At 43.2% G+C, this 25,508-nt stretch overlaps 1 protein-coding gene across 4 annotated transcripts in view; it reads right to left on the bottom strand.

Annotated features, from left to right (window-relative positions):
• tbc1d19 (TBC1 domain family, member 19) overlaps positions 1-25,508 on the bottom strand; it is a 173,874-nt gene that overhangs the window by 29,295 nt on the left and 119,071 nt on the right. For all 4 annotated transcript variants that reach the window (XM_078553375.1, XM_078553555.1, XM_078553463.1 and 1 more), the window contains 4 exons: positions 25,209-25,293; positions 24,832-24,876; positions 24,427-24,459; positions 3,280-3,389 (listed from right to left, as the gene is read on the bottom strand). In XM_078553375.1, the coding sequence (XP_078409501.1) occupies positions 3,280-3,389; positions 24,427-24,459; positions 24,832-24,876; positions 25,209-25,293 (273 nt within the window). The remainder of the gene's footprint in view (positions 1-3,279; positions 3,390-24,426; positions 24,460-24,831; positions 24,877-25,208; positions 25,294-25,508) is intronic.

The raw sequence follows: 25,508 nt of genomic DNA, 5'->3' as shown, positions 1-25,508 counted from the left end.
ACCAATCTGCCTGCCGCAGATGCATCTGTCCATGATACGATCGGTAGGATGGACCACTACACAGTCCTTGTGGAGATAAAGTCCTATCTTCACATTGAGGATACTCTCTATCGTGTTGTGTGGCACTACCACCATGCCAAATGGGATAGATTTCAAGCACATCTAGCAACTCCAGACTGAGCAACCATGAGGCGCTGTAGGCCATCAGCAGCAGCACAATTGTACTCGACCACAATCTTTAACTCATGGCTGGGCAAATGCCCCACTCTACCATTACCACTAAGCCAGGGGAACAACCCTGGTTCAATGAAGAGTGCAGAAGGGTATGCCAGGAGCAGCACTACGCATACCTAAAAAAGGGGTGTCAACCTGGTGAAGCAACAACACAGGACTACTTACATGCCAAACAGCATAAGCAGCAAATGATATACAGAGCTAAGCAATTCCACAGCCAACAGATTAGATCTAAGCTCTGCAGTCCTTCCACATCCAGTCATTAATGGTGGACAATTAAACAACTCACAGGAGGAGGAGGCTCCATAAATATCCCTAACCTCAATGATGGTGGAGCCCAGCACATCAGTGCAAAAGATAAGCCTGAAGCATTGGCAACAGTCTTCAGCCAGAAATGCAGAGTGGATGATCCATCTCTGCATCCTTCGGAGGTCCCCAGCATCACAGATGCCTGTCTTCAACCAATTCAATTCACTCCATGTGATATCAAGAAACAGCTGAAGGCACTGGATACTGCAAAGGCTATGGGCCCTGAAAACATTCTGGCAATAGTACTGAAGACTTGTGCTCCAGAACTTGCCGTGCCCCTAGCCAAGCTGTTCCAAAACATCTACAACATTGGCATCTACCCAGCAATGTATAAAATTTCCCAGGTATATCCTGCACAGAAAAAACAGGACCTAGCCAACCCAGCCAATTATCACCTCATCAGTCTACTCTACATCATCAGTAAAGTGATGGAAGCAGTCATCAACAGTGCTATCAAGCGGCACTTGCTTAGCAATAACCTGCTCTCTGACGCCCAGTTTGGGTTCCGCCAGGGCCACTCATCTCCTGACTTCATTAGAGCCTTGGTTGAAACATGGACAAAAGGGCTGAATTCCAGAGGTGAGGTGAGAGTGACTGCCCTTGACATCAAGGCCACATTTGACAGAGTGTGGCATCAAGAAGCCCCTAGCAAAGCTGGAGTCAATGGGAATCAGGGGGAAAAACCTCTGCTGCTGGGAGTCACACCTAGCATAAGGGGAGATGATTGTGGTTGTTGAAGGTCAGTCATCTCAGCTCCAGGACATCACTGCAGGATAGTGTCCTAGGCCCAAGCATCTTCAGCTGCTTCATCAATGACCTTCCTTCCATCATAAGGTCAGAAGTGTGGATGTTCGCTGGTTGCACCATTCGCGACTTCTCAGATACTGAAGCAGTCCACTTCCAAATGCAGCAAGACCTGGACAATATCCAGGCTTGGGCTAACAAGTGGTAAGTAACAGCAGATGGTGGGAATGGGATGACGCATCAGAAGTCTTTGTGCCCCAAGTTAATTGGTCGATAATATATTGAAGTTATCGCAACAATATTCGTTGGCAGTAAGTGGAGCATATCAGATATTGTGAGCTATTAAAAGTTCAATACTGAGTCAAACAAATTAGGTAATCCTGCCACTTTATAAATCATTGGTGTGGTTATGCTTAAAATACTGCATACAGTTTTGGTCGCTGCAATTAAAAAAAAGGATATTATAATCACTGAAAGGATACCGAAACGGGCAACCAGAATGACAGAGGGGATGGAGGGATTGAATTATGTAAATTAAGCATGTTGTCACTGGAAGAGTGGGTTGAGAAATTATGTGAATGTTGTTCTTTTTAGAATTCTAAAGGGACTGGAAAAGGTAGACCACAACAAGCTGTTTCATTATGTCCAGAACAGTAGAGCAAGGAAACACACATGCACTTGAAATGCAGGTAAATGCAGAATTATCCTGTGGAAGCATTGGGGTGGATTTGTGGTGGATGGGAAATTATCATTTTAAAACCAACCTGTCCAGTTCCAGTTTTAATGGAGACAGCTGGATGGCAAATTTGCTCTTAGGTGGTTGGTGGGTCACCAAGTTCTTTTTGAGGTTATGTGCTTCCATCTTATCGCAATTTTTATTGTTAACGCTGGCCAGGTTTCCCAGGGCTCGGAAAACCTGGCCAATAAAAGGGGGCAAGAAGGTGAATGTATTCATAACACTGACTCTGGACCAGGAGAAGCTTGAGCATTTCATTTGAATCAAGTAGTTTATCTTGTCACAGATCCTGCCATCCGCCAACACCTCTCCCGTAATCTCTCCCTCCCTCTTTTTCCACTCCTCCGTTGTCTTGTGCCACAGGCTTTCCCACCCAACAGGCAACTAGCCTATTAATCTGACTGGCTGTCAGGTGGGAAACCTGCAAAATAAAACCTAGAGGGTGTCCTGCTGTTAACTTTAAGCATGACAGCTGGAGAACTCTTAATTCAAAGTTTCCTGTCCAACTGATAGAGATTGGTAGTCACAATTATCCAGCAACTCCATTGTTGTTGTAATATATAATGACTAGGATGATACAAAGCAAACTAGATGTACATTGATCCTGTTTTATCCAGCAATTAATATGTTAATTGAATTAGAGCATATTTGTAAAGTTACAAGGAGTTCAAACGCTAATTTCAATCACCCATACAGCAATGTAGATTAAATTACCATCTATTTAGATCAGCAAAACAGAATAGATGAATTTAATTGCTGAAGCATCAGGAAATAATGTGGTAATCAGGAGACCTTCTGGTTTCATTTTTGACTTCTTGGGTTTTGGATTTAGTAATTTTCTTTATTTTGATAATCTCAATATTGTGCAGATTAGTAGTTTAGTATTCAAGACTAGAAATGAAACTGATGGTCAGTGTGTCATTGTTCTTCAGTTGAGATGGATTAGACAGCTGCCATCAGTCATAAGGCCAGATAATCATTCTGTGGTTTTGGCACTAATATTTTTATTTCTCTCTTCATTTCATTTAATCCCTGCTGAAAATAAAGGGCTGAGCACAAACAGTGGGCACTGCTATTATTTTTTTAAAAACGAGAACAAAGAAATAATACATTACTTAAGTAGGTTTACCTTCTGTTACATTTTGATACTATCCATCTTGACTTGTGCAAATCATGTCCTCCAGGAAGAACGCATAACCCTTTAAGTAAATAAGTAATTTTTTCTTGCTGAATTTTCAGGCCTTCACAAAACTTACCGAGGAATGGGATGATATGCAATGAAGCCTGAAGAAATATCGCACATACATCTCTCTGAAAACTTGGTATAGTTTGGACGGTTCATGGTAGAGGAAACAGAGTGGAGCAACTGCAAATAAGCAGGGAACAATACAAAGTAAAATCCAAGATTGCACGACATAAATTATATCTTGGATCCTATAGTGACCAGAGCCAGTTTACTTAAAACAATCCTTAACTATTTCCTCAACCTAGTATATGAGACACCATCATAATTTTTTTTAAAAATAGTGCAATTGGCAATCCAGGCACAAACTGTGCTCAAAATTACAATTTCAAAAAAGAAGTTATGCTTCAAGTTTCTTATTTGTATAATCACAAATATGATATTGTCTGTGAACCAATTCGATCAGAGTTTTATAATGTATTTATTTTCATTTTTACATTAAAAGCATCCTTGATATACAGTGGTAGCCTGGTGCATTTTTTATTAATACAGCTGAAAATGGGTTTTTCAAAGAAAAAGCATTTTTAACAGGAGTGCCTAGTCCAAACCCTGAGAGTAGCCAGATTTTAAATTGAAAATGTCTTTAAGTGACTATACAGAACTAATTTCTTGTTTCACTGATGTATGGAAGTCAGTTTCTTGGTAAGTCAAATACATTTTCATATTTAAAAGCTTTTAAATGGTGATTTTTTTTAATGCCCTTGTGCTTAAAAATAGCTTAATTTTAAGGGTCCCCTTGCATGGCCATTAATTTGATCTGGGCACAATGCAGCTTTTTGGACAGGGCCAGCTGGCTGAACATTGCTTGGGTTTTAAATTCTGCTATTTCTCAGGTATGGCCGTTTTTGGGTGAACCATGCTGGAAATATTAGTGCAATCTAATGGAAACTCTACCCATGTATGTTATAACTTTGAGTACTGAAAAGTCACTAATATTAAATCCAAGACTGCAATAGTTTCCAGAATGACCCCTCACACCCAGTCCTGTTTTTCCCATGAGGCCAATTAACTAAAATGGAAGTTTGAGGGGAAAAAACCAATAGTTTCTTACGTCAGCTGTCAACTTCTGCTATTTCTTCATCGTTTCTCTTCAATAAAATCAACTTTAACACTGGAAGCAGTTACGTAAAAAATCCTTTTCAATTGTCTTTTTTTTAGAGAAATCACCAATGATGTTAATATTTTTACAACTGGATCATGCAGAAGTGTAGTTGGAGGGTAAGGGGAGTCCCCTGGGGAGGTCGGTCTGGGTCTTTACAATAGTTATCCAGAAGTTAGAAATGGCTTTAATAGGGTTAGTCGGTGTTTATGGTTGTGGTATTGTTCTGATTTGACATCTGTTTCATCGTACTACGTCACTTGGAGTTCGTACATGGTAAGATCTTGGTTTTGGGCATGTGCTGATTGCTGCTAGATTCCACATGCCATCAGTTGGATGCTGTACTTGGACTTTTTGTCCAACATTTAGGTTGGGTAATTCATTACCTGCATGCTGGTCATGGGCACCTTTCATCTTCCCCAGTTTTTCGATTAATGCATCTCATATGCCTGGGAGTATCTACGAGTGATGACTGGGAAGGGTTGTCCACACTTGTCTGCTGAATAGTAATTTTGCAGGTGAGGGAAGAGTCGCACTGAGTTCTAAGATGCAACATGGCCATGTGTAGATCATGCTTTGTTTGGCACTTCATGATTAACGATTTTACATTTTGAACCATATGCTCCGCCAGTCCATTGGATCTGGCGTAAAGTGGTGATGAAGTGATATGGTTGACTCCCCACTTCTCACACATCGTCTTAAAGGGTCATCCAGTGTATTGAGGTCCGTTGTCAGAAACAACTTCTTGTGGTGTCCCGAACAGACTGAATATCAAATTTAATATGTAAATGTTGTACTAGATCTGTCATGTAACTGTCGGATAATGGGAAATTTGGAAAAGTAATTCATTACAACCAACAAATCATCTCCAAGACACTAAAGAGGTAAATTGCGAGTCTGGTCCATGGATGTGTGGGTACCTTGTGAGACAATGGTGGTTCTTTCTATTTGCTAGGCATGAAGGTTTGACATTCCCTCATGACCATTTCAATGTCTTAGTGGATTCCTTGCCAATAGACCATCCCGCTACCCAATCTTCTGCTTCAATCAATTTCCATGTGTGCCTGTTGCAACTGTTGGAGGATGTCAGGTTGCATGGATCCTGGAATGACTACTTGCATTGCCTTTAAATATGATTTCTTGCAATATCACTAGTTCATCTCTATAGGGCCAAAGTGGTTGTAAAAGCTTCTGGAATGTCCTGGAAGGAACCTGGCCATATGCCAATCACTGTCATCCATAACTGCTGTAGTACAGGATCATTGGGCGTCTCCTGCTGTAATGCTTGACACTTAGATTACTGAAAATGCATAAGGTTAACGTGTAGAACAACTTCTATTTCAATGTCTACGAGATCTAATTTGCACAAGTTCAGCAGGTAATAGGGAAGGCAAATGGAATGTTGGCCTTTACTTCAAAAGGAACGGAGTATAAAAATGGGGAAGTCTTGCTAAAACTATACAAGGCACTAGTTAGACCACACCTAGAATACTGTGAACAGTTTTGGTCCCCTTATCTAAGGAAAGATATATTGGCATTGGAGGTAGTCCAGAGAATGTTCACTAGGTCGATCCCAGGTATGGAGGGATTTTGAGGAGAGGTTGAGTAGGTTGGGCCTGTACTCATTGGAGTTTAGAAGAATGAAAGGCGACCTTATTGAAACATAGAAGATTCTTAGGGGACTTGACAGAGTAGATGCTGAGAGGTTATTTCCCCTTGTGGGACAGTCTAGGACCAGAGTAAGGGGTTGCGCATTTAATACAGAGATGAGGAAAAATTCCCTCTGAGGATAGTGAATCTGTGGAATTCTTTACTGCAGAGGGCTGTAGAGGCTGGGTCATTAAGTATATTCAAGGTGGAGACAGACAGATTTTTAATCAGTAAGGGGGTCAAGAGTTATGAGGAGAGGCAGGAAAGTGGAATTGAGGATTATCAGATCAGCCATGATATCATTGAATGGCAGAGCAGGCTCTACAGGCCAAATGGCCTACTTCTGCTCCTACGTCTTATGGTCTCGCAGCTAGGGAGATGTCCGCGGTTTTTGTTCATTTGGTAAACAACTTAGGGTGTTGGATGTGTCCATGGAATTACCCGACTTGTAGCATATGTCACAATCATAGCCTTGTATTTTGACCAGTAGACACTGTAATCTTGGTGATGCACAAGATAGGGGATTTTGCCAATCATTTCAAGCAGCTTATGGTCGATTTCCACAACTAACAACTTTCTAAATAAATAAATGCTGAACCACTGGATTCCAAATACGAGTGCTAAAGTTTCATGTTCTATATCGAATAATAAGCATAGGCAGTGGACAAACTCTGTGAGGCAAAGCAATACGCTTCCACTTCTGGAGGAAGTGGAAGTCCCTTTTGTGATGCATCAGCCTCAAGCGTAGTTCCTCAGTCAGGTGTTAAAACTGGAGTTGTCGGTCCTTTGGTTAATGACTTCTTAAGGTCATTAAAAACGTGTTGGTGATACACCCACTAAACAAAAAGTTCTTTCTTCAGAAGCTCACAAGGGCTGCTTTCTGGGCAAAGTTAGGTACATAGGGTGAAAGGAAATTAAACAACCCAAAACCTTGCAGATCATTTTTGTCTTGCAGAGTGGGTATTGCACTGACGTCTTCTAGCTTGCTAAGGTCAGGACAGATGCCTGTCAGAATAGATGGATTCGAAAAAGCTGTCTGTGTAGCATTGATATTGCATTTCTGAATATTAAACACAAGACCTTCTCTGCATGCAGTTTCCATCAGGAAATGCAAATTTCAATTGTGTTCCATGTGAACATATGAATGAGGAGGAGTCGGCCACTCAGCCCCTCATGTCTGCTCCTCTATTCAACAAGGTCATGGCTGACTTGATTGTAGCCTCCTGCCTACCCCCAATAACCTTTCACCCCTTTGGTCATTAAGAATCTATCTATCTACCCCTGCCTTAAAAATTATTCAAAGGCTCTGTAACTCTCTTCCTCAAAAGGCAGTAGAAACAAAGACACAGGATCCACAGAGAAAAAATTTCTCATGTCTGTCTTAAATGAGCGGCCCTTACTTTTAAACAGTGAGCCCTAGTTCTTGATTCCCTTGTAGCCTCCTAACTCTTCACAACTTACTTTCCTACCTATCTTTGTGTCATCAGTAAATTTAGCCACAATTCCTTCGGTCCCTTCATCCAAGTCATTTATATAAATTGTAAAACGTTGAGGCCCCAATACTGATCCTTGTGACACACCATCATTACATCCTGCCAACCAGAAAAATACCCATTTACACCTACTCTGTGTTTCCTGTTAGCTAGCCAATCTTCTATCCATGCCAATATGTTATCCCCTACATATTGTGAGCTTTTATTTTCTGCAATAACCTTTGATATGGCACCTTATCAAATGCCTTCTGGAAATCATTCACCAGTTCCCCTTTACCCACAGCATGTGACTTCTTCAAAGAACTCCAATAAATTGGTTAAACATGATCTCACTTTCACAAAACCATGTTGACTCTGCCTAATTGCCTTAAATTTTTCTAAGTGTCCTGCCATAACATCTTTAATAATAGCTTCTAACGTTTTCCCGACGATAGATGTTAAGCTAACTGGCCTGTAGTTTCCTGCTTTCTATCTCCCTCCCTTTTTGAATAAAGGAGTTATATGTACTATTTTCCAATCCAATAGAACCGTCTCCAAATCTAGGGAATTTTGGAAAATTAAAACCAATGTTTGACTATTTCACTAGCTGCTTCTTTTAAGACCCTCAGATGAAGTCCATCAGGACCCAGGGATTTGTCAGCCCTCAGCTCCAACAATTTGTTCAATACCACTTCCCCAGTGATTGTAATTTTCTTGAGTTCCTCCCTCCCATTTCCTGATTTACAGCTATTTCTGAGATGTTACTTGTCTCCTTTATAGTGAAGACTGATGCAAAATACTTGTTCAATTCATCTGCCATCTTCTTAGTTTCCATTATTAATTCCACACTCATTTTCTTTAGGACCAACACTCACTTTGTTAACTCTTTTCTTACTTAAATATTTATTGAAACTCTTAATGTCCGTCTTTACATTACTAGCTAGCTTTCTCTCATACTCTAATTTTTCCCTCCTTACTAATCTTTTAGTCATTCGTTGCTGTACTTTATATTCTGTCCAATCTTCTGACTTGCCACTTGTCTTTGCGCAATGACACGCTTTTTCTTTAAGTTTGATACTGTCTTTAACTTTTTTAGTTAACCACAGATGGTGGATCCTCCCCTTGGAATTTTTCTTTCCCACTGGAATTTATCTATTTGGTGTGTTCTGAAATATCTCTTTAAATGTCTGTTATTGCATCACCTATCCCTTTGCCAGTTAACTTTAACTAAGCTCTGCTTTCATGCCCTCATAATTGCCCTTATTTAAGTTTAAAATACTAGTCTTGGACTCATCCTCCTCTCCCTCAAACTGAATGTAAAATTCAATCATACCGCTGCTACTTAGGGGTGCCTTCTCAATTAGGTTATAAATTAATCCTATCTTGTTGCACAATGCTTTGTGCCCACAACAGCAATGTCGTCTATCTTATTCAAGCTGTTGGGGGCTGTTACTGGATGGACTCTTCTACCCTAGCCCAGTGTCCAAAGTTTAATTTCTCCCTAACCTCCTGCAAGGGATAGTAAGCAGCAGAAAAGTTTAAACTACTGACGTTCTCCCAAGTTGCACAATCTTACAAGGACCTAGTGCATGCTGGCTGGAGCGAGGTTCGATGACCCAGAACAAAAGTGTGTAGGATTCCTACAGTACTGCAGCCAGAGCGCATGAGAAAAGCAGTGGGGTCATTTACAGGCAGAGCGCGTGAGAAAAGCAGCGGGGCCATTTACAGGCAGAGTGTTTGTGGACTTCATTTAAAACAGAGTGGGTGAGCATGGACTTCATTTAAAACAGCAAGTGGGTGAGCGTGTGGACTTAATTTAAAAGAGAGCAGGTGAGCATGTGGACTTAATTTAAAACAGAGTGGGTAAGCGTGTGGACTTAATTTAAAACAGAGAGGATGAGCGTGGACTTTATTTAAAACAGAGAACGGGTGAGCACGTGGACTATATTTAAAACAGAGCGGAGAGGCTTCACTTAAAAAGAGCAAGGAGAGCAGCTGATTGGCGAGTTGGATTGGTGAGTATTTCTAGTCTTTAGATTAAAATTAAGGTATACAGTTAGTGTTTAGAGCTCTGGTTTTTATTTTCTCTTTCTTAAAAATAGCCTGTTAAGTATAAGATCGATACTGGTGTTAATAATTAAATTCAATAAAGTGTAAAGAGCAGGGATACTAGAGTAATTAATTAATAAATTAAATTAAATAAGATAGCAATGGCAGGACGGGTGATGTGTTGCTGCTGCGGCATGTGGGGGCTGCTGGATACCAAGGTGATCCTGAGCAAACACATCTGTAGTAAGTGTTTGCAGCTCAAGGAACTTCGGATCCAAGTTAAGGAGCTGGAGTCTGAGCTGCAGACATTGCATCACATCAGGGATGGGGAAAGTTATCTGGATACTTTGCTCCAGGAGGCCATCACACCCCACAGGTTAGATAAGTCGGATTTGATCTGTGATCAGGGACAGGAGAGTGTGACTGCAGGTGAGGCAGGTGTGGGGACCCAGGGGGTAGCGTTCAAGGAGCCTCAGCCCCTGAAATTGTCCAACAGTTACGAGGTTCTTGCAAGCTGTGTGGACAAGAGCAGGGACTGCAAGGAGGATGAACGAACTGACCACAGCACCGTGGTACAAGTGTGGGGAGGAAATAGGAACATAGTAGTGGTGTGGGATAATATAATATGGGGATAGATACTGTTCTCTACAACCATGAACGAGAGTCCCGAAGGCTGTGTTGCCTGCCCAGTGCAAGGGTTAAGGACATCTCCTCAGGGGAGGAGAGGAAGTTGGAGTTGGAAGGGAGGGATCCAGCTGTCGTCGTCAATGTTGGTACCAACAATGCTGATAGGACTAGAAAGGAGGTTTTGCTGAAAGAATTTGAACAGTTAAGAGCTAAATTATAAAGCAGGACCTCCAGGATAATAATCTTGGGATTACTACCTGAACCATGGGCAAACTGGCATAGGTTAAATAAAGTCAAGGAGTTAAATGCATGGCTCAAAGATTGGTGTGGGAGGAGTGCGTTTCAGTTCATGGGGCACTGGCATCAGGTGCTGGGGTAGAAGACAGCTGTTCTGGTGGGACAGGTTTCACTTGAACCATGCTGGGACCAGTGTCCTGGTGAATCGAATAACTAGGGCTGTAGAGAGGGCTTTAAACTAAATGGGGCCGGGGGGGGGGGGAGGGTTCTGGAGAGGGGATAAGTAGGCTTACAAAGTAAAATGATATGGCGGCATTGCAGGGCAGCTAATTAGGTAATGATACCCAGAGTGTGACAGGAAGGGACAGAGTATACAGACATTTAAAAAAAGCAGTAAAAAAAAGGAGGAAAGAATGGTAAAAAGGCAAAATTAATGGCTCTTTACTTAAATGCACATAGTATTCAGAACAAAATAAATGAATTAACGGCACAAATAGAGATTAATGGGTATGATTTTATAGCCATTATGGAGACATGGTTACAAGGAGATCAAAGATGGGAACTAAATATTCAGGGGTATGTGACTTCTCGAAAGGACAGGCAGGAAGGAAAGGGTGGTGGATAGCTTTGTTAGTACAAGATGGAATAAGTACGACAGCAAGAAATGATCTTGGATCGGAAGATGTGGAATCCATATGGGTGGAGGTAAGAAATAACAAGGGGAAGGAGACACTGGCGGGAGTAGTCTATAGGCCCCCTAACAGTAGCTATGATGTCAGACAGAGAATAAATAAATAAAGAATAAATAATAATGGTATGTAAAAAAGGCAGTACATTAATCATGGGTGACTTTAATTTCCATGTAGATTGGGAAAATCAAATTGGCAGAGGTAGCCACGAACAAGAATTCAGAGTGTATTTGGGACAGTTTCCAAGAACAATATATTGTGGATCCAACCAGGGATCAGACTATTTTGGATCTGCTAATGTGTAATGAGGCAGGTTTAATAAATTATCTCAGAGAAAAAGATCCCCTAGGAAACAGTGACTATAACATGGTGGAATTTAGCATTCAGTTTGAGAGTAAGAAACTTAGTTCAGAAACATGTGTGCTAAACTTAAATAAGGGTAATTACAAAGAAATGAGGGCAGAGTTGGCTGGAGTGGACTGGGAAAGGAGTTTAGCAGAAAAGACGGTTGATGAACAATGGCAGACATTTAAGAAAATAGTTTATGACTCACAACAAAGATATATCCAAGTGGGGAAGAAAGATTGTAGGAAGGGGATAAGCCAACCATGGAAGTTAAGGATGGTATCAAAGTAAAAGAAAAAGCATACAATATGGCAAAGATTAGTGGTAAGCCAGAGGATTGGGAAAGTTTTAAAAACCAACAGAAGATGACCAAAAAAATGAGGGAGAAAATAAACTTTTAAGGTAAACTAGCAAGTAATATAAAAACAGATAGTAAGAGCTTCTTTAAATATATAAAAAGGAAGAGAGGCCAAAGTCACTATAGGCCCCTTAGAGAATGAGGCTGGGAAAATAATGGGGAACCAATAAGTGGCAGAGGAGTTGAATAAATACTTTGCATCAGTCTTCACAGTAGAAGACACTAATGGCATACCAAAAATACTAAATAATCGCGGGGCAAAACAGTGGGGGGGGGGGGGGGGGGGGGAAATAAATAAAATAACTATCACTAGAGGATAAGTACTAGGGAAGCTAATGGGGCTAAAGGCCGATAAGTCACCTGGGCCTGATGGGTTGCATCCTAGGATGTTAAAGGAAATAGCTGCAAAGATAGTGGATGCACTGGTAGTAATCTTCCAAGAGTCCTTAGATTCTGGAAAAGTCCCAGAGGATTGGAAAACTGCCAATGTAACACCCTTATTCAAAAAGGGAGACAAAAAAACAGGTAACTATAGGCCAGTTAGCTTAACATCTGTCATTGGGAAAATGTTGGAGTCTATTATAAAGGATGTAATAGCAGAGCATTTAGAAATGCATAATCTAATCCAGCAGAGTCAGTATGGCTTCACGAAGGGGAAATCATGCCTGGCAAATTTATTAGAATTCTTTGAGGAGGTAACAAGCAGGATAGATAAAGGGGTACTAGTAGATGTAATATATTTGGATTTCCAAAAGGCTTTCGATAAGGTACCACACATACGGCTACTTAATAAGATAAGACCCCATGGTGTTGGGGGACAGAGAGTTGGGATGCGGGGGGCATTTTCAGATTGACAACCTGTAACTAGTGCTGGGGCCACAATTATTTACAATATTGGAGGGAAATGAATGTACTATTGCCAAGTTTGCAGATGACACAAAAATAGGTGGGAAGGCAAGTGGTGAGGATGATACAAAGAGTCTACAGAGGAATATACACAGGTTAAGTGAGTGGGCAAAAATGTGACAGATGAAATATAATGTGGGAAAGTGTGAGGTTATGCACTTTGGCAGGAAGAATGGTGGAGCTGAATATTATTTAAATGGAGAAAAGACTGAAGAAAGGTGCAGCACAGAGGGATTTGGGGGTCCTTGTGTATGAATTTCAAAAAGCTAGCATACATGTTTAGCAGGTAATAGGTAAGGCAAAAGGAATGCTGGCCTTTATTTCAAAGGGAATGGAATATAAAAATAGGGAAGTCTTGCTAAAATTATATAAGGCACTAGTTAGACCACACCTAGAATACTGTGAACAGTTTTGGTCACCTTATCTAAGGAAAAGTATACTGGCATTGGAGGCAGTCCAGAGAAGGTTCACTAGGTTGATCCCATAGATGGAGGGATTTTCTTACGAGGAGAGGTTAAGTCGGTTGGGCCTAAACTCATTGGAATTTAGAAAAATGAGAGGTGACCTTATTGAAACATAAGATTCTTAGGGGGCTTGACAAGGTAGATGCTGAGGTTGTTTCCCCTTGTGGGAGAGTCTAGGACCAGAAGGCATAATCTAAGAGTAAGTGGGCGCCCATTTAAAACAGAGATAAGGAGGAATTTCCTCTCTCAGAGGGTAGTCAATCTGTGGAATTCTTTACTGCAGAGGGCTGGGTCGTTAAGTATATTCAAGGCTGAGATAGATTTTTAAACACTAAGGCAATCGAGGGAAATGGGGAAAAGGCAGGAAAATGGAGTTGAGGATTATCAGATCAGCCATGATCTCTCTGAATGGCACAGCAGACTCGATGGGCCGAATGGTCTACTTCTGCTCCTACGGCTTATGGTCACATACACGTGGTGAATTAGTATTTGATGGCTGTTATACTTCCCCACCAGTTCTTCTGCGACACTTGAAAGGGTTGAAGCTTGTATACTTCTCAGTTAAGTCTTCAAAAACCACGCTGCCACCTTGTTACTTTCTTCTATATGGCATATGTACCAATCATATCACAAGGATTGGTGAAACAATAATGAGTTATTTATTTGATGATAAGACTATATACATAGTGTTAACTGGAAGACTGTGTGTGCCTGTCTGACCTTGACCACTGCTGCTGCAGACTGAGTTCAAAGTCATGGGACTACTACATCACATCTGTCTCGGTGGTAGTGATTAACAGAAGTTTAAGATATGCTCCCTTAAAAATACGTGTACATCATATCACAACAAGTCTAACATTTCCTCCCTTTTTAAACAATGGTACAACTTTAGTAGTTCTCCAGCACCATGCCAGTAATACAGGGAGGATTGAAAAATGATGGTCAGAGCTTTTGCTATTTCTTCCCTTGCTTAGCTTAGATCCCTCGGATACATTTCATCCAGGTGTGATGATCTATCCATTTTCAGGGATGCTAAACATCTTAATATTTCCTCTCCTCTTTATCCCATCAAATATTTTACACTCCTCTTCAATTACAATGCTTGCTTTATCCCTCTCTTTTGAGAAAATAGACAAAAAGCGCCAGATTTTCACGGAGTCAGGAAGGTTCTCCAAAACTTTAAAAAGTTAAAGTTAAAAATGATTGGTGGGACCAGGATGTGGAAGCTCTGCTCCCATTTCAGGCCGAAACCACTTTCTCCGGTAGGGGAAAGGGGGCAGGGTGTGATTCGCACAGCCGTGAATCACGAATCTAATAATCCATTTAAAATTAGTGGAGAGTTTAAATGGACACAATTTTCACTGCTGCAATTGCCTTAAATTGCAAAATGGAAGTCATGAATTGATGGAGGAGTTGTAAATGCTTCTGAAGGCCTAGGTGTGTTTCCCTTGTGGAGAACTCTGCAAAGTTAAATTTTGAACACAGAAGCTTTACTTCAAAGATAGAGGTTGGTGCCAGACCACAAGGGAGGTGGGAGGTGGGGGGGATGGTGGTTGTGATAGTGGAAGGGAATATCTATTTGGCCCCACAGGAATGTTCCTTGCCTTAGGCAGTCAAGTTGGAAACAGGACAGACTGCCAGGCTCACTGGGTGAAGAGTATGTAGCGGAGGAATCGTTGAATAAAATAGGCATGGCACCTTCCCACAAACAGGTACCAGGCCAGAAGTTGGCAGAGCCATCACAGAGCGCAGCAAGGGGGAAGAGGAAGAGGAGATATTACCCGGAGCAAAGGATGTACATCTCCGAAGAAGCTATCTTGATATGAGCGAAAGGCAGTGTAGGCAAAGTTTCTGAACGTCAAGGGAAATAGAGGCATCTGTGCCATGGTGGAAAAAGATCTTGTGGTACAAGCAACCGATCCCCATGCCCTGCCTGTTGCACTCAAGGTTATCGATACCCTCAATTTCCATGCGGCCGGCTCCTTCCAGAGCCTACACGCCATGCCAACAAGGCATGGTTTGCTCCGGAGTGCACATGTCCCGTGCTGGGCTGCTCCCTGAGTCACATTAGTCTGTGATGACAGTGTGCTGCCATAAGTGCACTGACAAGGCACATTTGGTAGCTTATACCCTGATAGATGGTTGGTGAAAGGATAAATGGAAGGACAAAGTTTCTGAATGCAGTGTCTAAAAATCAGCCCCTAAGGCATTACGATAATCTCACTTAATGCAGATTGTTGGGACCTGCTGAACCCGCCAAGATGCAGCCATCTCCATGGTTGGATGTTGTGAAGCTTTGCCAGCATTAAGTTACTGCTGTGTGATCCTTCATTAGACAAGGTCAATAGGCAGCACTGATCTTAATATTTTCCTATGGATGGTGAGCCATCTCTTCCAGTGTAACTAACCAGTTGGCCAAAATTTACAGTTCTGATTGACCTGACTGCTGAGAGATGTCTCTTCCCAGGAACCAGTTTCCACCTTCACAGCAGGGACTGAGTCCAGGGTGGCCCTTTATATTTGGTCCGAGATGTGATCCTTCCCCTTGTCATCAGGGCCTGCCTCTGCCTACCCAGAAGAAAAAAACAGTTCGGACCAATACTCTTATTTACCCGTTTTACTGTTATTCCATTATAAGGTTTCCAAGACCAGTTTGGACCCATATTCTTATTTCCCACTTTTTACTGTTTGCCTTCTGGGTACGATCTACCTCCAGGATCGGCAGACCCAATTCTATCTCACCCCAGCGCCAAAGACCCCCCGCCCCCATCTATGGAGTGAAAACTCAGCATGTCGGATAACTTTTTACTGAGGTGGTCCGTCAAGTCAGGAAATTTCCCAACTTGAGCTACTCGCCTCAGTTGCAAAACTATGGCCCAAAGTATTAATTAAGAACCCTGCCCATGTCTTCGACCTCCACACACATTACCTTTTTGGGCACTGATCCACTCCATTTTTTCTTAGTCATCCTCTTGCTCTGTATGTATTTATACCTTGGGCTGAATTTTCCCAGAATTGCACTAAGTGCGACGGCGGGTGGGTAAAATGGAGTTCTACCTGCCGATGAAATGGTGGGTTTTCATGCCGTATCTTCCCGAGCCCGCCTCATTATATGTTCACTTCCGCGAAACATTTCCCTTTCCGTGGTGGGCGGGCTCTCATTTGCCCACTCGCCATCACCCCGCTGTTCCACCATGCCGGCCGCCATCTTTAAAAGACACCTGCCAGCAAAGTGCTCATCCCCACCAGCTCACCACTGCTGCCTGGGAAACATGGCCTGAAAAGGCAAAAACACTGTGGCCGCCCGCTTCAATGACAGGTCCCTCGAGCAACTGCTGGATGCCGCGGAGGCCCGCTGAGATGTGCTCTACCCCTGCTTTGGCTGCAGGATGGGTAGCAATGTTATCAACCCAGCTTGGGAGGCGGTGGCAGCAGTGGTCAGCACCAATGCCCTTCAGAAGAGGACAGCCACCCAGTGCCACAAAAAGATGAATGATCTCCTCCATTCCGCCAGGGTAAGTCACTCTTTTCGTCACTCCCAACTCTCACACTCACAAACCCCATCACACACCCACAGGGTCCTCACTCGCTGCCAGTGCAAAGGACATCACCATTCACTCTTTCACACTCATCGTCATTGTCCTCATCCCGTCCATGGGGCCACTCACCACCCACACAGGCCAGACATACTTATCATCTGGCCTGGTAGGTGTCCTGTTACACTCTCCCCATCTCTATCCATGCAGGACAAACTGGCTCACAACAGGAGGGAAAGGTCGCAGACAGGTGGAGGGATGCCAGAATTCAAAGTTCTCTCAGAATTTGAAAGCAGAGCCATCCAGCTGGCCAGCGATGACCGGGACTGATCCTGTGCTGACAGTGAGGTCGGCGCTGCTCTACCAAGCGAGGATCCAGCAGTACAACATACATGAGATAGCCATGCTGTGAGTGATGTGTCCTCTTTCACAGGCCACTGCCATGCACTAATTATCTCCCCATGCTTTCGCAGGCACGTCTAGGAAGCAGAAGACAGGAGTTCACGACCCAGAGCCTCCAAGCAAGCTCCGAAGAGACCTCCGAAGAGGAATCTGAAAGCACCCTCCCTGAAGTCCCATCACAGCGCTCACCCACGCCCTTCACCAGCACAGAGACACACACCTTGGTGGGACCTAGCTTTAGAATAGTTAGGACAGTTAAGGAGAATTAGTTGCACTGTCTGGGCACGGGTGTTAATCACTTGTACATAATGTTCACTATTGTCAATAAACTCCCAAGAATGTCCCCCTGCCTATGGCTCCTTGTTCTATTGAGCAGTGTTCTTGTCACTCAGATGTGAAACCTTTCAGCACAAGATAAAAGGCAGGTGTCTCAGTCCAGGGCCTCTTTCCTGTGCTCTGTGCAGTCTTCAGGCCACAGTGATGGTCCAGCCTCACATTCCCTGGCAACATTACTGATGCCTGCACCTTGGTGGTGCTGGTCATTGCTACCAGAATGTAGTGGGTAGGTGCCACAGAGTTCTCTCATACTCTCTATGTGCTCTCAGCACCTTTAAGGTAGGGCTGGCCCCCATCACACCAGCATCTGCGACCACTGATGCTGTGCACCAGCACCAGAAGGACTGAGGTGCTGAAGATGCAGCATCAGATGCATCTAAAGTTTCATGGCTTCGTCTCTGAGAAGGCCCAGGTCATGGAGTGCAAGCGAGCTGCCCTCAGCCAGACAGGAGTCAGACATTCTCAGAGGTCATGTGAAGATCTATGGAGTGTCCTGCATGTGTCCTGAACATTCTCTCAGAGAGTATTGGCGCTGAGATAAGCCAGACTGGAGTCAAACGTTCACAACTGCGATGTGAGGATCTATGGGAACACCTCACTGCATGTCGTCATCATCCTCCACAAATTTGGCAGCTATGAGGGCCTCCTGAGTGCACCTGCCTCATCTAGCCAGTGTGAGAGCCTCATCCCCGTCGTCGTCACCACCTAATACCCCTTCACTCTCATCCCTGACAGCGTCTTCCTCATTGGAGGAGACATGCAGCTCCTCCATCACCTCCTCAGCCAGCACTTCACCCCCTTGCAGCGCCAGGTTGTAAAGGGGGCAGCAGACAACAATGATACGTGACACCCTCTGCATACTATATTGCAGGGCTCCACCAAACCGGTCCAGGCACCGGATCCACATCTTCAGCATTTGCTCCACCAGGTTGCGAGCAGCTGCATGAGCCTCATCATTGCGTCGCTCTGCTGAAGTCTCAGGCTGCCGCACAGGTGTCATCAGCCACGGCCTCTGCGGGTAGCCCTTGTACCCCAAGGAGCCAACCCTGCAGCCTCTGCGGACCCTGGAAGACTGCAGGGATCTGCGAGCGACTCAGGATGTAGGCGTCGTCACACTCCCTGGAAACCGTACACATACCTGCAGGATGCGTTTCTGATGGTCCCGTATCAGCTGCACATTCAGCGAGTGGAAACCCTGAAAGGAGCCACTGGCATAGAAATTGAGCGCAGCGGCCACTTTCACATCCACTGCCAGTGGATGCCCTCCATATCCACTTGGTGCCAAGTCCTGCAGTAAGTGGTAGATGTGAGCCACCAGGTCCCTAAACACGCGCAGTCGTCGGCGACACTGGTTCTCAGTGATCCGCAGGAATGACAGGCGGCGTCTATTGACCCTGGGTGTCGCTAGGCGCTGACCAGCCATGACTCACTGTCGTTCCTGGGCAGCGTGTGCGGGAGACCCTGCGGCCCCTTCTTCGTGAGGTTGCTTCTCCTGCCTTTGCACAGCCTGATGCCTCAGTCGCTCTCTCCTCCCTCTTCTATGGTCTCTGTAGGCCATCAGACATACAGCTAGGTCACCAGGATCCATGATCCTGACGTAGTCCTCCTGCAGCATGAAAAAGAGAGAGAGACGTGGTTATCATGGCTGTACTTAGCACCTTTCCTGGCCCTGTGTGGCCACCCCTTAATGCTTCCTGGTGAGTGCTGGTCATCCCTTGGATGGCCAGAGATGAGTGCGCTGCATGGCTGCCCTGTCAACCTGCGACATGGGGACACTGGTCCAAACCAGGATGCTGAGATTGCAAGGGGCTGTGAGCGCCTCTAGCAGTAACTGCTACATGGCCAGCATTGGCGAGGGGATTGTACAACATGTGCAGTCCAACTGCTCTGCGATCCAATAGTGATGGTGGACTCGAAGACTGTGCCAGGGGTGGGGGGGTGCAGACTTCGAGTCCACCACCATTTCATTGGACCACAGAGCAATCGGACTGCACATGTTGTACAAATGACATCTCAGTTTTGTAAAATTGGCCTTCTTTCAGTTTAAAACTTTTACTCTTGATCTATCTTGATCCCTTTCAGTAACTACATAAAATCTAATTGAATTATAATCACTGTCACTAAAATGGTCTCCTGCTGATACCCTTCCACCTGTCCAAATTCAATCCCTAAAACTAAGTCCAGAATTGCCCCTGCCCTTGATGAACTTGCTCCATACTGCTAAGAAGTTGTCCTGGATATATTTTAAGAATTCTGTGCCTTATGTACCTTTCACACTGAATCTATCCCAGTTAATGTTACAGTAGTTGAAATTCTCTATTATTACTGCCCTTTTCTTTATGCAATTTACAGCAATTTGCTCACAGATTTGCTTTTCTCTCACTCTGACTGTTTGAGAGTCTATAGTATAATCCCAGAAATGTGATTGTCCCTTCTTTGTTTCCCAGTTCAACCCATATAGTCTCATTTGATGCTCTTTCTAGATATTACCCATATTCACAGCTGTGGCTGTTTTATCAATCAAAATTATGACTGTTCCACCACCACCCCTCCTTGAACCATATATTCATAACAGCATCCCTGGCATCCTCAGCAGCAACGGGAGCAGCTAGGAGTGCACTGCTCTCATCATCCTCCTCCTCTTCTTTCTCCTCCACCCTCTCTGAGCAATCTGAGGAAGGTTTGAGTTCACCTTATTCCTCCTGCAGATCCAAGCCTTGCTGTTGTGAAAAGTTGTGTAGAATGCAGCATAGCAGAAGCCAGAATATTGTCCAGAACTTGCTGCATATGGATGCAGGCTACCTCAGTATCTGAGGAGTTGCAAATGATGCTGAACATTGTGCAATCATCAGCGAACATCCCCACTTCCAACCTTATGATGGAGAGAAGGTCATTGATGAAGCAGCTTAAGTTGGTTGGGCGTAGGACACTACCCTGAGGAACTCCTGCAGCAATATCCTGGGACTGAGATGACTGACCTCCAACAACCACAACCATCTTCCTTTGTGCTAGGTATATCTCCAAACAGTGGAGATTTATCCCCGGAATCGCATTGACTTCCGTTTTGCTCGGGCTCCATGATGCCACATTCAGTCAAATGCTGCCTTGATGTCAAAGGCAGTCATTCTCACCACACCTCCTAACTGTAGCTCTTACGTCCATCTTTGGACCAAGGCTGTAATGAGGTTGAGAGTTGAGTGTCCCTGGTGGAACCCAAACTGAGCATCAATGAGCAGGTTACTGCTGACTAAGTACTGCTTGATAGCACTGTTGATGACACTTTCCATTACTTTGCTAATGATCGACAGTAGACTGATGGGTCGGAAATTGACCAGATTTGATTTATCCTGCTTTTTGTGGACAGAACAAACCTGGGCAATTTTCCACAATGTTGGGTAGATGCCAATGTTGTAGCTGTACTGGAACAGCTCGCCAAAGGGCACAGCAAGCTCTGGAGCAGTGGGAGGCATTCAATGAAGAAATAGTGAGTGTACAGGGCAAATATGCTCCCATAAAGACAAAGAGGATGACCAAGTCCGGAGAACCCTGGATGTCAAGGGACATAAAGGTTAGGATTAAGAAAAACAGATAAGCTTATGGCAGATACTAAGGGCTCAATACGGCAGAGTGCCTAGAGGAGTATAAAAAGTGCACGGGGGGACTTAAAAAAGGAAATTAGGAAAGCTAAGAGAGTGCATGAGAAAGCATTGGTGGGCAGAACAAAGTAAAACCCAAAGGGTTTTTTAAATACATAAAGAGCAAGAGAATAATTATGGTCAATTAAGGACCATAGAGGTAATCTGTATGTGGACCCGGAAGATGTGGGTACAGTCCTCAATTAATACTTTGGGTCGGTTTTCACAATGGAAAAGGATGACATAGATATAGACATCAGGGTGGAGGACTGTGAAATATTAGAGGAAATTAACATAGAGAAAGAGAGGAGGTACTCACGAGTTTAGCGGCCTTAAAAGTGGATAAATCTGCAGGCCCGGATGAGGTGTATCCCAGGCTGTTGAGGGAGGCAAGGGAAGTGATATCAGGAGCCCTGGCAGTAAATTTCAAATCCTCTCTAGCCACAGGTGAAGTGCCAGTGGACGGCTAATGTTGTCTCATTATTAAAAAAGGGAGGAAGGGATAGGCCAGGAAATTACAGGCCAGTTAGTCTAACCTCGGTGGTGGGGAAGTTACTAGAAAAAATTCTGGGGGACAGGATATATCTGCATTTGGAGAGAGGCGGATTAATCAGGGATAGTCAGCATGGATTTTTTAAGGGAAGGTCCTGTTTGAAAAATTTGATCCAATTTTTTGAGGAGGTAACCAGGAATGTTGATGAGGATAATGCATTTGATGTGGTCTACATGGACTTTAGCATGGCTTTTGATATGGTCCAATATGACAGACTGGTCAAGAAAGTAAGAGCCCATGGGATCCAGGCAAAGTGACACGTTGGATCCAAAACAGGCTGAGAGGCAGGAAGCAAGGGGTGATGGTATGATTGGAGGATGTTTGTATGACTGGAAGTCTGTTTCCAATGGGGCTCCGCAGGGCTTGGTGGTGGGGCCCTTGTTTTTTGCCGTGTACATAAATGATTTGGGCTTAAATGTAGGTATGATCAAGAAATTCGTGGAAAATTGGTAGGGTGATAAATAGTGAGGAGGATAGCTGTAAACTGCAGGAGGATATCAATGGACTGGTCAGGTGGGCAGAGCAGTGGCAAATGGAATTCAACCCAGAAAAGTGTGAGGGAATGCACTTGAGGAGAGCTAACAAGGCAAGAGGTTACACTATGAATGGTAGGAACCTGGAAAGTACTGAAGATCAGCAGGACCTTGGTGTGTATATCCACAGATCCCTGAAGGTAGCAGGGCAGGTAGATAAGGTGGTTAAGAAGGCATATGGGATACTTGCCTTTATTAGCTGAGGCATTGAAGACAAGAGCAGGGAGGTTATGCTGGAACTGTATAAAACGCTGGTTAGGCCATAACTGGAGTATTGCTGGGAGTTGAGGACAATGTTTTTCACCCAGAGGGCAGTGGGAGTCTGGGACTCACTGCCTGAAAGGGTGGTTGAGTCAGAAACTCTCATAACATTTAAGGAGTATTTAGATATTCACTTGCCTTGCCATAACCTCCAGGGATATGGAACAAGCGCTGAAAAACGGGATTAGTGCAGTCAGATCTTTGTTGACCGGTGTGGACACGATGGGCCGAATGGCCACCTTCTGTGCTCTAAACATCTATGAGTCTTCAGTACTATTGCTGGATTGTTGTCAGGACCCAAAGCCTTTGTAGTATCCAGTGCCCTCAGCCATTTCTTGATATCATGTGGACTGAATTGAATTGGCTGAAGACTGACATCTCTGCGGAGGAGGCTGAGATGGATCATCCACTCGGCACTTCTGGCTGCAGATGGTTGCAAATGCTTCATCTTTGTCTTCTGCACTTATGTGCTGGACTCTCCCATCATTGAGGATGGGATATTTGTGGAGCCTCCTCCTCCAGTATGTTGTTTAATTGTGCATTACCATTCGCGACTGGATGTGTTGTAGCTTCACCAGGTTGACATCTCATTTTTAGCTATGCCTGGTGCTTCTCCTGGCATGCCCTCTTGTACTCTTCATTGAACCTGGGTTGATCCTAAATTATACAAAACCACCTCTCCGCAAAAGTACTGTGAAGAAACCTTTTCCCACTCGCAAACGAAAGCAGCTGTGAGCAGAGTGTTTATTGACCCTTTGCCCTGAGATTATTTCAGTCGCCTAAATTGCCATTGTGTACTTGCCTTGGTTTCACTGATGAGTTTCAGGAAGCCCTGAAACCCATGAATCCAATATTAAACTAAAAGCAGTGTGTCAATATTGGTTTAACTGAGCAATGGCGATGTAGAAATTGACAACGTGCATTTCCACAGGGATTTGTATGTACGCAAATTAACACATCCTAGTCAATTGTGGGATTTGGTGGGGGGGGGTCATTAACCTGTTATCTTCGCCCAATCTCATTTCCCCTTGAAGATTAAAATTCAGCCCTACCTATGTATCAATATAGCTGGAGGGAAATATAACCCAACCAGATGTGTGAACAATTTAGAAGGGTTAGCCTTTGTAATGGGAGGTTAGATGACCATTTCCAGGGGATGTGAAAGGACTTGTCTAATTGCATGTGGAGCTGTAAGTTTTATCATTGAGTCCTATTTGCTTTCCCTACTTGATCAGTGACAATGCCCTTCTTTTGCTGTACCTTGAAGCACAGAACCACTGATGTTGATAGCACAGGAACTTATTCAGCCTATTGAGTTTGCTCTGCTTCTTTGCTAGAGCATTCCAAAACTAATACCATTGCTGTTTTCTCTAGCTTCACATATTTTCCCCACAGCCCCATATTTTCTTTTGCTTCACATATCTACCTAATATTTCCTTGACAAATACGATAGTTTCTGCCTCAACCATTCCCTGCTGCAAAGCTTTCCATGATCTGGCAATGCCCTTTGCGAAGAAATTTCTCCTAACCTCACTCCCCACTCTCAATGATCATTTTAAGTTGATGACCGTTCAGATGGAAAAAGTAATTTTCTATTCATTCTTAATGAATGTTGGCATTAATTAGGAGGTTGATCCCTATTGAATTCTTTGTGCTTGACAATTTGGAAAAACCGTTTTAATTTGAGATACTGCTTGTTCTCACCCTCTACAATTGCAAAGATTGTAAATGATGAAAATTGATAAACATGAACATGCAACATTAAGTCACTCCCACAGGGCACTGATGGTGAAAAGAACAATTATAGTCGGCCCCTTAACCAAAATACAATATATGTAGAGAAGCTGAGACAACAGATGAAGCACAGAAACTGAGCCTATAGCATATTAAGAAATGCAGTAAGGTCGAATCATAAACAGTGTCAATTGCAAATAATCAAACGGTGTGTTAAACACCTATTCTAACCTCTAGTGACTTTTTTTACATTTAGAGGAGAAAGATTACTTACCGTACATTGCAAATCCATGAAATGGAATTACCCCTGCGCAAAACAAATATATTTAGTTGAATATGACAGACAATAGATCTTTGTTTTATAATTGCTTTTTGGCCATCTTATTAAATATAGTAAGTGAGTATATTAGAATTAACTGTCATTTTCAGTTTAGATATGTCTGTAATAAAGAATTATCAAACAACTGACATCTATTCAGCAATGTGAAATATTGCTTAGGTATGCCCTAACCATTAAAAGCAGTGACTAGTAGTCACCAATTTAAATGTTGAATTCAACATCAATATCCACAGAAAAAGATACACATGAAACAAAGAAAAATGAGAAACTACAAAATCCATATATTGTAATCGTAAATATCAGATCTACTATTAGAGAAATCCCTTCCATCACACTTACCATTTGGAGGATACACAACGGTATAATCTTCTAATGCAAGCTTCCCTATCAAAAAACACAACGGCAAGGATGTGAATAGAAAATATGCTTCTATGGTATAGCATAGTATTTTTTTTAAAGTTACAGTCCTTAGTCACAAATAGGAATCTTTTCCATCATGCAAAAATTAAACCAATTTCTGATACAAACAGCTGAACAGCCTTTGAAAGATCCTGATTGAGATTCAAATGATTTTAACATTACTTATTGTTTGGATATACTTTGGTATATAGATAGCAATTAAAGTCTGCATACTGAGACACTTCCTTTCGTAACCTAATTGAATTCTCCATTATACATGTGTAATACAGAAAACAATGGCAAGCAGATTTTCTTACCTCTGATATATGATTTGGGGGGAGAAGCACTGCTGTAACTGAAATGATCAAGCACTAATGTGTCTCGAGAAAAGCACAGTAGCACCTAGGAATAAATGGGAGCATGTAAGCTTAGAATGTTGTGATAATAATAAACTACAGAGACAGAAATACTGATTTCTTATTGTAGAGAAGAAAAAAGACCACCTATCTTCAATGTAATTTTCCTCATTAATTGAACAAATGAACATATGAAATAGGAGCAGAAGTCAGCCATTCGAACCTGCTCCACCATTCAATAAGATAATGGCTGATCTGTTT

This window comes from Cetorhinus maximus, chromosome 1, assembly GCF_964194155.1.
Source record: "Cetorhinus maximus chromosome 1, sCetMax3.hap1.1, whole genome shotgun sequence".
Lineage (NCBI taxonomy): Eukaryota > Metazoa > Chordata > Chondrichthyes > Lamniformes > Cetorhinidae > Cetorhinus > Cetorhinus maximus.
Note: the sequence above shows the minus strand (reverse complement) of the source record. Positions and strands in the feature narration are given on the sequence as shown.